The sequence below is a fragment of the Electrona antarctica genome, assembly GCF_951216825.1.
Source record: "Electrona antarctica genome assembly, chromosome: 4".
In the NCBI taxonomy this organism is placed as follows: domain Eukaryota; kingdom Metazoa; phylum Chordata; class Actinopteri; order Myctophiformes; family Myctophidae; genus Electrona; species Electrona antarctica.
In genome coordinates this window covers 12,512,090-12,524,170 of record NC_136809.1, presented here as the reverse complement: position 1 = coordinate 12,524,170, position 12,081 = coordinate 12,512,090, and the positions used below count along the sequence as shown (strand labels likewise).

General features: G+C 43.2%; 1 protein-coding gene across 1 annotated transcript in view; it reads left to right on the top strand.

Annotated features, from left to right (window-relative positions):
• LOC306921147 (uncharacterized protein) overlaps positions 1-3,218 on the top strand; it is a gene marked incomplete at both ends in the record, with an annotated part of 34,357 nt that extends 31,139 nt beyond the window's left edge. Inside the window, 2 exons of the mRNA XM_079498258.1 lie at positions 877-1,845; positions 2,329-3,218. Coding sequence (XP_079354384.1) covers positions 877-1,845; positions 2,329-3,218 — 1,859 coding nt within the window. The remainder of the gene's footprint in view (positions 1-876; positions 1,846-2,328) is intronic.
• Between the last annotated feature and the right edge of the window lie 8,863 nt (positions 3,219-12,081).

Sequence of the window (12,081 nt, the reverse complement as noted above, 5' to 3'; positions counted from 1 at the left end):
ACACACACACACACACACAATTCAATTAAATTCAAAGGGCTTTATTGGCATGAGAAAACGTCCGTGCACCAATAGAACGACCACGGCGGCGTTGAAATATTAAATAAAAATATCTCACGCACACGCACACACACACACACACACACACACACACACACACACACACACACACACACACACACAATCAATTAAATTCAAAGGGCTTTATTGGCATGAGAAAACGTCCGTGCACCAATAGAACGACCACGGCGGCGTTGAAATATTAAATAAAAATATCTCGGGCTTCGGGCCGGGCTCGGGCCGTTTCTTGACTTTACCAACGGGCTTAGGGCCGGGCCGGGTCTTAACTCCACGGCGGTGGCCGAACGGTTTGCGGAGCGGTCTTGATACCGGAAGGTCGCCAGTTCGAATCCCCGGACCGGCACGTTCAAATTACCACCGCTGAAGTGCCCTTGAGCAAGGCATTGAACCCCAACCATGAAATGTTCTATGAGCAGGGCGTGGCTGTAAACAAGCATCTCGAGCTTAGTCCACTTACCCTGGGTAAACAAAGAACTTTGCTTTGCTTTGCTTTCTGCCCGGGCCGGGCCAGGGCCTATATTTTAGGCCTGTGCAGGGCTCTAGTCTGTGTGTGTGTGTGTGTGTGTGTGTGTGTGTGTGTGTGTGTGTGTGTGTGTGTGTGTGTGTGTGTGTGTGTGTGTGTGTGTGTGTGTGTGTGTGTGTGTGTGTGTGTGTGTGTGTGTACAACTGTACACCTATAGATGCATTGTGTGCATCTGTTTGTATTTCAGATACAGACACAATATGATATAATGAGGATGTTGTCTATGGTTTCTAATGTTACATATCTATGATTTCTATTATGTTCTATAATAGAAACACACAGTCTGACCCGGGATCAGAAACAACTGTTCATGGCAATGACCCAGGATCAGAGACAGCAGTTCATGACAATGACCCAGGATCAGAGACAGCAGTTCATGACAATGACCCAGGATCAGAGACTGCAGTTCATGACAATGACCCAGGATCAGAGACAGCAGTTCATGACAATGACCCAGGATCAGAGACAGCAGTTCATGACAATGACCCAGGATCAGGGACAACTGTTCATGACAATGCCCCAGGATCAGAGACTGCAGTTCATGACAATGACCCAGGATCAGAGACAACTGTTCATGACAATGACCCAGGATCAGAGACAACAGTTCCAGGAAATGACCCAGGATCAGAGACAACTGTTCAAGACAATGACCCAGAATCCGAAACTGTTTCTGGATATGACCCAAAACTTGATAGAGCAAGAGAAAGAACTGCAGAACAACAAGAGAATGATGGAGCTGAGCGACAAACAACTAATGACAGAAAGAGACAACCAAGTGAAGAAAATGAATAAATTTCTGACAGAAAAAGACAAGCAACTGGAACAGAAAAGTGAAGAGCTGAAGATGAGCTGGAAGGAATGTGCTGATGTCATTGAGCAGAGCAACAAACAACAAGACAAACCGAGCATGGACCTTCAGGAACAGAGAATCCAAGTAGAGAAGATCACTGTTCAACTGGAAGACATGCAGAGAGAACTGATAGAGAGAGGCAAGAAAATACAAGAGAGAGACCAGCTACTGGAGGAAAGACAGAGTGAACTGGAGAAGATGAAGACAGAGAAAGACAAGACAATGCAGGAGAAAGACCAGCTACTGAAGGAAAGACAGAGAGAACTGACAGGAAAAGACAACCAACTGAAGGAAAGTAATCGACTACTGACTGAAAAAGACAAGCAACTGGAACAGAAATGTGAAGAGCTGAGGGTGATGGAGAAGGAGTTGGGTGAACACCCACAACTTGGTGAGATTTAGATCCTTAAACATTGTCTCACTAGATGACTGTTATGTTGATGATTGGACAAAATGTAAATCTTCAACCTGTGTGTGATTGCAGCTCAGCAGAGCTGTAACCTGAAGACTGAATTAGATGCAATTGTAGACGTCATTATTGTAATGGCATTTGTAATAAAACTAGTTTAAATGTTCATGTTGCCATATTTTATGAAAGCAATTACTCAACCCAGGCCATGACATATTGTCATTATATCCCATACAAGATATACTGTTCAATCCCACCAATCAGTGTAGCTTAAATACAGCATAGACTTGACTCCACATTAGTCAGTAAATTAAACACATGTAGTGTCATTATAACTAGTGTTAATAATATTATATATTATTACATCATTATAACTAGTCTGGTAACCTTAATAGATATTGTAAATGTCATTATTACATCATTATACCACAAATAATAAAACCAACTCCCCATCTTGTCTTCAAGGTTATTCCACAACTCAGAAAATTCTGACAAAGATAAAGATCCAGGAAGCAGAGAAATATCTGAAGACTGTGAGGGATGAGTTCGTTAAGAGAGTCTCGGAGGCCAATCTGAATTCTTTAATCGACAAACTTCTGACTAAGAACGTAATCAATGATGAGGAGATGGAGGCACTCAGAGGGGAAAAACTCAAGTCAGAAAAAGCACGGAGAGTTATTGACATGGTGAGGAACAAGGGAAACGATGCAAGTTCAGAAATGATTGCCATCCTTCAACAGCTGGACCCTTACGTTAGTGAACTCCTGCATGATTATTACATCACCCTCCAGGAGGCAGAAGCCCAGGCCGAGAAGACGATTCAAAGGGACAGTGAGGAGAGGAAACACAAGGCAGAGCAGGAGAGGGAGAGCTTGGAGAAGAAGCTTATGGAGTCTCTGGTGGGGAAAGAGGAAACCATCCTAGAACTTAAGGCACACATCAGTGAGATTGAGGATAAAGTGGCTGAACTGGAGAAACAACTAAGGGAGGAGACAAATGGAGAGAAGAAAAGGGAGCTGAAAGAAGAGCTGAGGAAGGAGTATGAGAGAAGAGAGGAGATGGAGAGAGAGCTGGAGACAATTAAAGAGGAGAGAGAGAGAGAGAAGAGAGAGATGGAGGAGAAACACAGACAGAAACTAGAGGAGATGAGAAAGATCTATGAAGCCAGGACGGAAGCAGAGAGAGACCTGATGAAGAGACTCCTTCCTGAGATGGTCAGCGACATCATGGCCTCAAAGATGAAGAGGCAGAGACAGATGCAGAAGCAGAGAGAGTTTGAGCTGGAGGAGAGGAGCAGAGACGTGAAAGAATTTGTCAGCATGTGTCAGAATTTTATTGAGAGGATGGCCCCTTGAGAAGCTGCATCTCGTTTTAGAGGGGGTCCTGTTATACATACAGTCACTCTGTAAATGCTCCTAGTCATCAGCAGGCATGGAATATCTTTCCATTGCTATGCTGATGACACACAACTTTACATAATATTCAGTTCCATTGTCATCACCTTCATCCACACTCACCATCTGCCTGAAGGAGATACAGGTCCCCAAGAAAGAGCCTCCAAAAGCTCCAACTCATCCAGAACAGCTACGCTCCTGATGAGAGAGAGAGCGGCGTGAATACGAACACATCACACCCATTCTCCACTCACTGCCCTGTCTTCATCTCCTATTGGACACAATACACCCACTCTACTCACATGGCTTCATCTCCTATTGGACACAATACACCCACTCTACTCACTGGCTTCATCTCCTATTGGACACAATACACCCACTCTACTCACTGGCTTCATCTCCCATTGGACACAATACACCCACTCTACTCACTGTCTTCATCTCCTATTGGACACAATACACCCACTCTAGTCACTGTCTGCATCTCCTATTGGACACAATACACCCACTCTACTCACTGGCTTCATCTCCCATTGGACACAATACACCCACTCTACTCACTGTCTTCATCTCCTATTGGACACAATACACCCACTCTACTCACTGTCTTCATCTCCTATTGGACACAATACACCCACTCTACTCACTGTCTTCATCTCCTATTGGACACAATACACCCACTCTACTCACTGGCTTCATCTCCTATTGGACACAATACACCCACTCTACTCACTGTCTTCATCTCCTATTGGACACAATACACCCACTCTAGTCACTGTCTTCATCTCCCATTGGACACAATACACCCACTCTACTCACTGTCTTCATCTCCCATTGGACACAATACACCCACTCTACTCACTGGCTTCATCTCCTATTGGACACAATGAAAGGTCTAACACTAGAAGTAGTGGAGCCTGCGAGTGGAGCCTCCACTCTGGAACCCCCCCCCCCTCCCCAAAGCCGCCCCCCATGGGTGACCGAGCTTTCTCCACAGCTGCCGCTCTGATGTGGAACTCGCCTCCGGACCAGCGGTTGCTGGCATCTTTTTAATCTTGAGAGAATATTCAATAGGTATTTTATTAATCTGTTTTATTGCTTAATTGCTTATTTTATGGTCCCAACATATAATCAATGTTATAATCATTATGTTTTTGTCAGTGTACGACTGTACAGAATTATAGCTTCCTGATTTGTCCCACATGTCCAGAGCTTTGAGGCCTATTCACCACTTGCCTGACCACCGCTCGTCGGTGGTCAAGTTTATTTTTTTTGGTTGTTATTAATGATATTGAATTTAGTTGTTGTTCTTCATGTCTGTGAATTGATTGCATAGGACCTAAATGGAAACAAGACTGCAAGGTGCTATCCCAATTTGGACTGAGTGTTTGACTCTGTTGCTTATTACCAAACTATTCAGTCAATCAAAGTTGACCACCGAAAAGGTGGCCACCTCTTCACCTGAAACTGGAGTCTGAATAGACCTTCACTGACCCAGACCTGTCCTCTACCTTCACTGACCTGTCCTCTACCTTCACTGACCTGTCCTCTACCTTCACTGACCTGTCCTCTACCTTCACTGACCTGTCCTCTACGTTCACTGACCCAGAGCTGTCCTCTACCTTCACTGACCCAGAGCTGTCCCTCTACATTCACTGACCCAGACCTGTCCTCTACGTTCACTGACCCAGAGCTGTCCTCTACCTTCACTGACCCAGAGCTGTCCCTCTACATTCACTGACCCAGACCTGTCCTCTACCTTCACTGACCCAGAGCTGTCCCTCTACCTTCACTGACCCAGACCTGTCCTCTACTTTCACTGACCCAGACCTGTCCTCTACCTTCACTGACCCAGAGCTGTCCCTCTACCTTCACTGACCCAGACCTGTCCTCTACTTTCACTGACCCAGACCTGTCCTCTACCTTCACTGACCCAGAGCTGTCCCTTTACCTTCACTGACCCAGACCTGTCCTCTACTTTCACTGACCCAGAGCTGTCCCTCTACGTTCACTGACCCAGACCTGTCCTCTACCTTCACTGACCCAGACCTGTCCTCTACCATCACTGACCCAGACCTGTCCTCTACCTTCACTGACCCAGACCTGTCCTCTACCTTCACTGACTCAGAGCTGTCCCTCTACCTTCACTGACCCAGACCTGTCCTCTACATTCACTGACCCAGACCTGTCCTCTACCTTCACTGACCTGTCCTCTACCTTCACTGACCCAGACCTGTCCTCTACCTTCACTGACCTGTCCTCTACCTTCACTGACCCAGACCTGTCCTCTACCTTCACTGACCCAGAGCTGTCCCTCTACCTTCACTGACCTGTCCTCTACATTCACTGACCCAGACCTGTCCTCTACCTTCACTGACCTGTCCTCTACATTCACTGACCCAGAGCTGTCCCTCTACCTTCACTGACCCAGACCTGTCCTCTACATTCACTGACCCAGAGCTGTCCCTCTACCTTCACTGACCCAGACCTGTCCTCTACCTTCACTGACCTAGACCTGTCCTCTACCTTCACTGACCTGTCCTCTACATTCACTGACCCAGACCTGTCCTCTACCTTCACTGACCTGTCCTCTACGTTCACTGACCCAGACCTGTCCTCTACATTCACTGACCTGTCCTCTACCTTCACTGACCCAGAGCTGTCCCTCTACCTTCACTGACCTGTCCTCTACCTTCACTGACCTGTCCTCTACCTTCACTGACCTGTCCTCTACATTCACTGACCCAGACCTGTCCTCTACCTTCACTGACCTGTCCTCTGCCTTCACTGACCCAGACCTGTCCTCTACCTTCACTGACCCAGACCTGTCCTCTACATTCACTGACCTGTCCTCTACTTTCACTGACCCAAACCTGTCCTACCTTGGTAAAAACCACTCAGCCAAGGACCCTCCATCTCAAGGTCTTAACAGATGCAACGTGACTTCAGTTCTCTCCCATCTTTCAGGAGAAGCAGATGTCAGACCACCTAATGTTCTCATAGTCCAGATGTCAGACCACCTAATGTTCTGATAGTCCAGATGTCAGGCCACCTAATGTTCTGATACTCCAGATGTCAGACCACCTAATGTTCTGATAGTCCAGATGTCAGGCCACCTAATGTTCTTATAGTCCAGATGTCAGACCACCTAATGTTCTTATAGTCCAGATGTCAGACCACCTAATGTTCTGATAGTCCAGATGTCAGACCACCTAATGTTCTTATAGTCCAGATGTCAGACCACCTAATGTTCTGATAGTCCAGATGTCAGACCACCTAATGTTCTGATAGAGCCAATGGTCGTCCTTTGAAATCCTTTGCATCATGATAGAGTATTTCTGTTTGTACAATAATTGTATTGTCTTCATTCTGACATTATTCAGACACTTTTAATATAGTAAAATGTATTATACTTTTAATATAGTAAAATGTAATCTACTTTTAATATAGTAAAATGTAATCTACTTTTAATATAGTAAAATGTAATCTACTTTTAATATAGTAAAATGTAATCTACTTTTAAATATCCTACGGTGTCTGTGTCTCACTTCTTTCATCTTAAAAAAAGACTAGTTCACAGCTTGTAGATCTGCTATTTTTGGTTAAAAAAAATCACACCCGTGTGAACTGAGTGGTGCAGTGACGTCACACACTAACCATAGCAACGTGCTCATCTGTACGTGGCCCCACGTACAGGTACACACATACACGGGTACAAACAAAGCTAGTTGTTGGAGTGGTTTGCTCCAAAAATAGAGGGTATACATATGACATCATAGAGGGTATGCATATGACATCATCATCATACCCAGAAGTTATGTGGTGGTCTACTGAGTGGCAAACTACTTTCTGGCCTTCACAGCCCATACATCCAATCAGAAAAGTCCTCTCTGATTGACAGCCCATACATCCAATCAGAAAAGTCCTATCTGATTGACAGCCCATACATCCAATCAGAAAAGTCCTATCTGATTGACAGCCCATACATCCAATCAGAAAAGTCCTATCTGATTGACAGCCCATACGTCCAATCAGAAAAGTCCTATCTGATTGACAGCCCATACATCCAATCAGAAAAGTCCTATCTGATTGCATTAAACAATGTTAAACAACTGCTGGGGTTCAGTTGGTTCATAGAATACACAGAAACAACATATTGTGATGTCATCATGAGAGCTACAGAGCTCTCATGATGACATCACTAGCTTGCTCTGTAGCTCTCATGATGACATCACTAGCCTGCTCTGTAGCTCTCATGATGACATCACTAGCCTGCTCTCTCTCCCTCTCCCCCTCTCGATCCCCCCCTCCGCCTCTCTCTCTCTCTCTCTCTCTCTCTCTCTCTCTCTCTCTCTCTCTCTCTCAATTCAATTCAATTCAAAGGAGCTTTATTGGCATGAGAAAAGGTGTAAACAGTACTGTGTTTTAGGTAAAAAGATTGTGCATTTTCTGTCAGAGATAGTTATACTGGTACATCCATTATAGGAGTTAGCTTTATACTTTTGAAAGTTGACAGCAGTAATTGAATGTTTTTACATTCACTGTAAACAGTGTAGGGTATAAACAGTGTACACACTATGATTTGTATTCCTTAAGGTGCTTGTATTCCATTTGACATCAGCTCAAGCCAACTACCTGTGAGTCCTGGCCTCTGACTCAAGCTATTCTGTGTCAATCTTCTCTCTCTGCGTCTGTCGTCTCTCTGTATCCGTCTGTCTATATCTCCATCTCCCCTTGTTTCTCTGTCTGTCTTTTCTCTCTTTCTCTGTTTATCTTTTCTGTCCATCTGTCTGTCTCTCTCTATCATCTCTCTATCATGTGGGAAATACAGTCGGTGTAAATATGCTCCCTAGAGCATGCAGTATTCATATTTCATCTACAGTACTTTGGCTGGTGTTGCCAAATTGAGGTGGTAAGGTTGTTGACTCTGAATAACACCAAAGCATTAATGACCTCTTTCAGGCCAAAGCATTCCTTCAAGGTTCCCTCTCTCCCCGTTCCATCATAGACATATACAGCTAAAGGGCAGCGCTCCAGCGTGGAAATGCAAGCTATATGTATTGAGTGATTACATTTTAATTCAAGTGCTCTGCAATTCTCCTGTTGACAAAAACATGCTTAATTTGAACAGCTGTGTCAACATGGAGCAAGACTGCAGATGTTCACTGGCACATTTCATGTCAGGTGCGGAAATAATTTATGATAATAACAGTGCCATGAAGCTGGAATCCGTACATTTCACGTCCTAGTGTTGTAGTACTCGAGTCCTTGACTTGTCTCGAGTCCATATTTTCATTTACTCTGTCTCATCTTGAGCTCGCCTATAATTGGACTCAGTCTTGACTCTGTCTCTGACTAAAGGACTCGGGACCATTCGCCCACGAGTCCATCCGAGTCACGAGTGAGTGACTACAATGCAATGAAATAATATTATAAGTCAGCTGTCTGGCGCTTATAAACCGCTATCTTTTTAAGTAACAGAGCGCAGCTGATGCGCCTGCATTTTCTGTATAACTATCAAATAGTTATACAGAAAATAAAAAATAAAACCTGGTCTCGGTCTCGACTCGCTCCCCCCTCCATTTGGTCTTGACTTGGAATCGCTTTAGGTGGACATACTCGACTACAACACTACGTCCTACCCAACATCCACGACCCATCCAAGCTATCAGGCAATACTAGTCAAATCAACAAAAAGAAAAGTAAAGTTAATTTGATTATGGTTATAAGGTTTTAATTTGAGTTGATTGTCAAAACTCTGGTTTGAGTTAAAACAGTGTGTTTGATTTGTACTGTACAGTATATCACACAAAAAGGTACAGTATTTGGTATAAATTTGCTGTGAGATCAGGCTTGTTGATAATTTGTATTCAACTAGCCTGGGCTCAATACCATTTTCAGGTTTCTGAGTGTACAGCACTTTAGTTCAACACTGCTGTTTTAAATGTGCTCTGTAAATAAAGTGGATTGGATTGGATGCAGTTCTTTTTTCCTGACAGTTGCACTCAGGTGGCAATGTCCACATCCTTGGCAGTGTGTAAAATAGCAGTGTGCTTAATCCATTGAGACCTGGAACGCATCCATGTCACGTTAGCGTTTAACCACATTAACCATTAACCCATTTTGGGGCGGGAATCCCTTTTGGTGTTTTAAACATTGTTATAATTTAGCTATTGAAAAATAGCAGATCTACAAGCTCATAGCACGCCACCGAGTGGCACGCTATGAACTTGTAGGTCTGCTATTTTTGAAAAATCGTTAAAATGTGCCTCAAATCTTTCCGAAAATTGTCATGATTTAGAAAAATTTTTTTTTTAAATTTTGACGTCAGGCCTGAATGGGTTAACAGTTTAACAGTTTAATGTTTAGTTCATGGGTATTAACCATGGCTTATCCCCGCTGAGTCTGATGAGCTCCTTATCCCTCCTAGCCCGCCCAATGACTTTTTACTTTGGAGGGCAATTCCCGTATCAAGACCCGTGGAAAAGCCAAACCAGCAGCAACACTATCAAACACTAACTAACAAACGACTTCGGCTGCAACCGAGATGGGAACACAACATTATGGTTCGAGCTCCTATGAAAGTGGGTATTAGCCTACTTTATACAGTAGGCTATATTCAGTGGATATTGTTTTAGAGTTCAGCATGTGAGCAAATAGCTTAAAGGCCCCTCACTGCTAATGTTTGATTGATTGATTGTTTGTTTGTTTGATTGATTGATTGAGCATTTTATTCACAGTATGTAGAATGGGTAGCCTACATTTCAAACGAAAGCACAAGTCAATACAAAAACTGCTACGAGGATGAAACCATGAAAAGCACTAATACTTGTTTACATCAGGGTCCTCCATTTTCAATTCATCAGAACATTTAAAGACGTACAAATATGCACTTCTATGAAAAACAGGAAATCGTTCATCATATTAAAAAAGGGAAAAGCGTGTAAAGTATGGGGAAGTTTCGAATTGCAGGTGCTCTTTGAGAGCGGTTTTGAAGGAGTCTAGGGATTAATATGTCTTAATGGCTGTTGGTACGGCGTTCCACATTTTATTGGCATAAGAGAGGAATTAATTTAATCCCTTGTTTGAGCCAAATCTGGGTTGCACATGGTTTGTTGAACCACTGTGTTTACTGTATTAACCCATTTAGGCCTGACCTCGAAATTTAAAAAAAATCTTCTAAATCCTCCAGTTTTCTGAAATAAATATTTTCACGATTTTTCAAAAATAGCAGACCTACAAGCTCGTAGCGCGCCACTCGGTGGTGCGCTATGAGCTTGTAGATCTGCTATTTTTCAATAGCTAAAGTATAACATAATGTTTAAAACACCAAAAGGGGTTCCCGCCCAACATGGGTTAAGCAAAGATTAGTTAAAAATGTTCACTTTAAAATATATTACAGACAGTATATTCAAAGATTTGCACACATATACTGTATATCTATATATCTATATATATCTAGGCTATATATATATATATATATATATATATATATATATATATATAGCTCAAATCTAGCTGACACAGATGCTTTCCTGGTTGTAACGGGGTTAAAGGCCCCTCCCTCACTGCTAGTGTTTATGTATTAAGCCTGATTTATAATATAGCCCACAATTATAATTCAGCTCACAGTGCATCATACTGTATCTGCGACGCAGTGTGATCTTATAGATCTGCTATTTTTGCATGCGATACTGTCGTACCACAGAGCGTAATTTGGGCATTAGTCTCCAGCCAATTCATGCGTGACTCATCCTAGAACACTGGTATTTACGTACTGACATTGAGGCTTCATGTGATTAGGTAATTGCACATTAGATGGAAGAGGACATTCTGGCATATTCTCTTTAAGCGCTGATAAGTATTTGTCCAGTGTGATTATGTCTGGATGTGGCACACCGACATCCTCACCTTCAACCAAATTTCCGAGTGCTACCCAAAGTTTCACATCAATCCCCCTATGAATACCACCGGCATGATTTTTCAATTGCACTCAGTTTCAAAGGAGAGGGGGAGAGAGAGGGAGATAGAGAGAGAATGCCATTCTACTTTATATGCTAAACATTTAGTTTAGCTAGTAAGAATGCCTTATCTATATGCAAATTATAAGTTATCAACTTCAATAACTGTTGCATGAGGTGTCTCTAAACATGCTATTGCCTTCATTTGTCAGCCTGCCACGGTGGCCCAGTTTTTAATGCAAAGCGCTCAATCTTGAGAGAGGTGGCAGCAAATACAACAAATAGGTGGAAGAAAAGGGAGCGGGTACTTAAGAGCATAGCATTTTGGTGAAGATAATGACTCTCGTTTGTGTTTCCCACTCCATCTTTATAGAGAATGATAAAACAACTAGTCAATATCAACGGAAAAACACCCCCGTAAAGCTAATTGAAGCAAATGTCCTGTTCTATAAAGATAATTATGCTTAAGGCTCATACATAGTCTGGATTTTCGGTGGTGGGGTGACCACAGAACTACAACATGACGTCACGAGCCGTCACGAGCAAACCACCGCCACCGCTCCAGCCCTTCTCTCTGTTTTTACTCACCACCGCTCAACGTTATTTCAGCTCCAGTGGTCAGCTCACCACCGGGGGGTCACCTCACCACCGAAAATCCAGACTATGAATAGGCCTTTATAGTCTTACAGTCCTACAATGGAAGGTATGGAATGCAGAGAATAATCCTTGAGAAAACTGTGCACTATAACCCAGAATTGTTTGCCGACAAATGACAAAAAATAACATTAAATGACATAATTTAATAATAATGGTTGGGCATTTTCTTTTCAGTGGTCTAGCCCCAACTCATCTTGTACAGATGT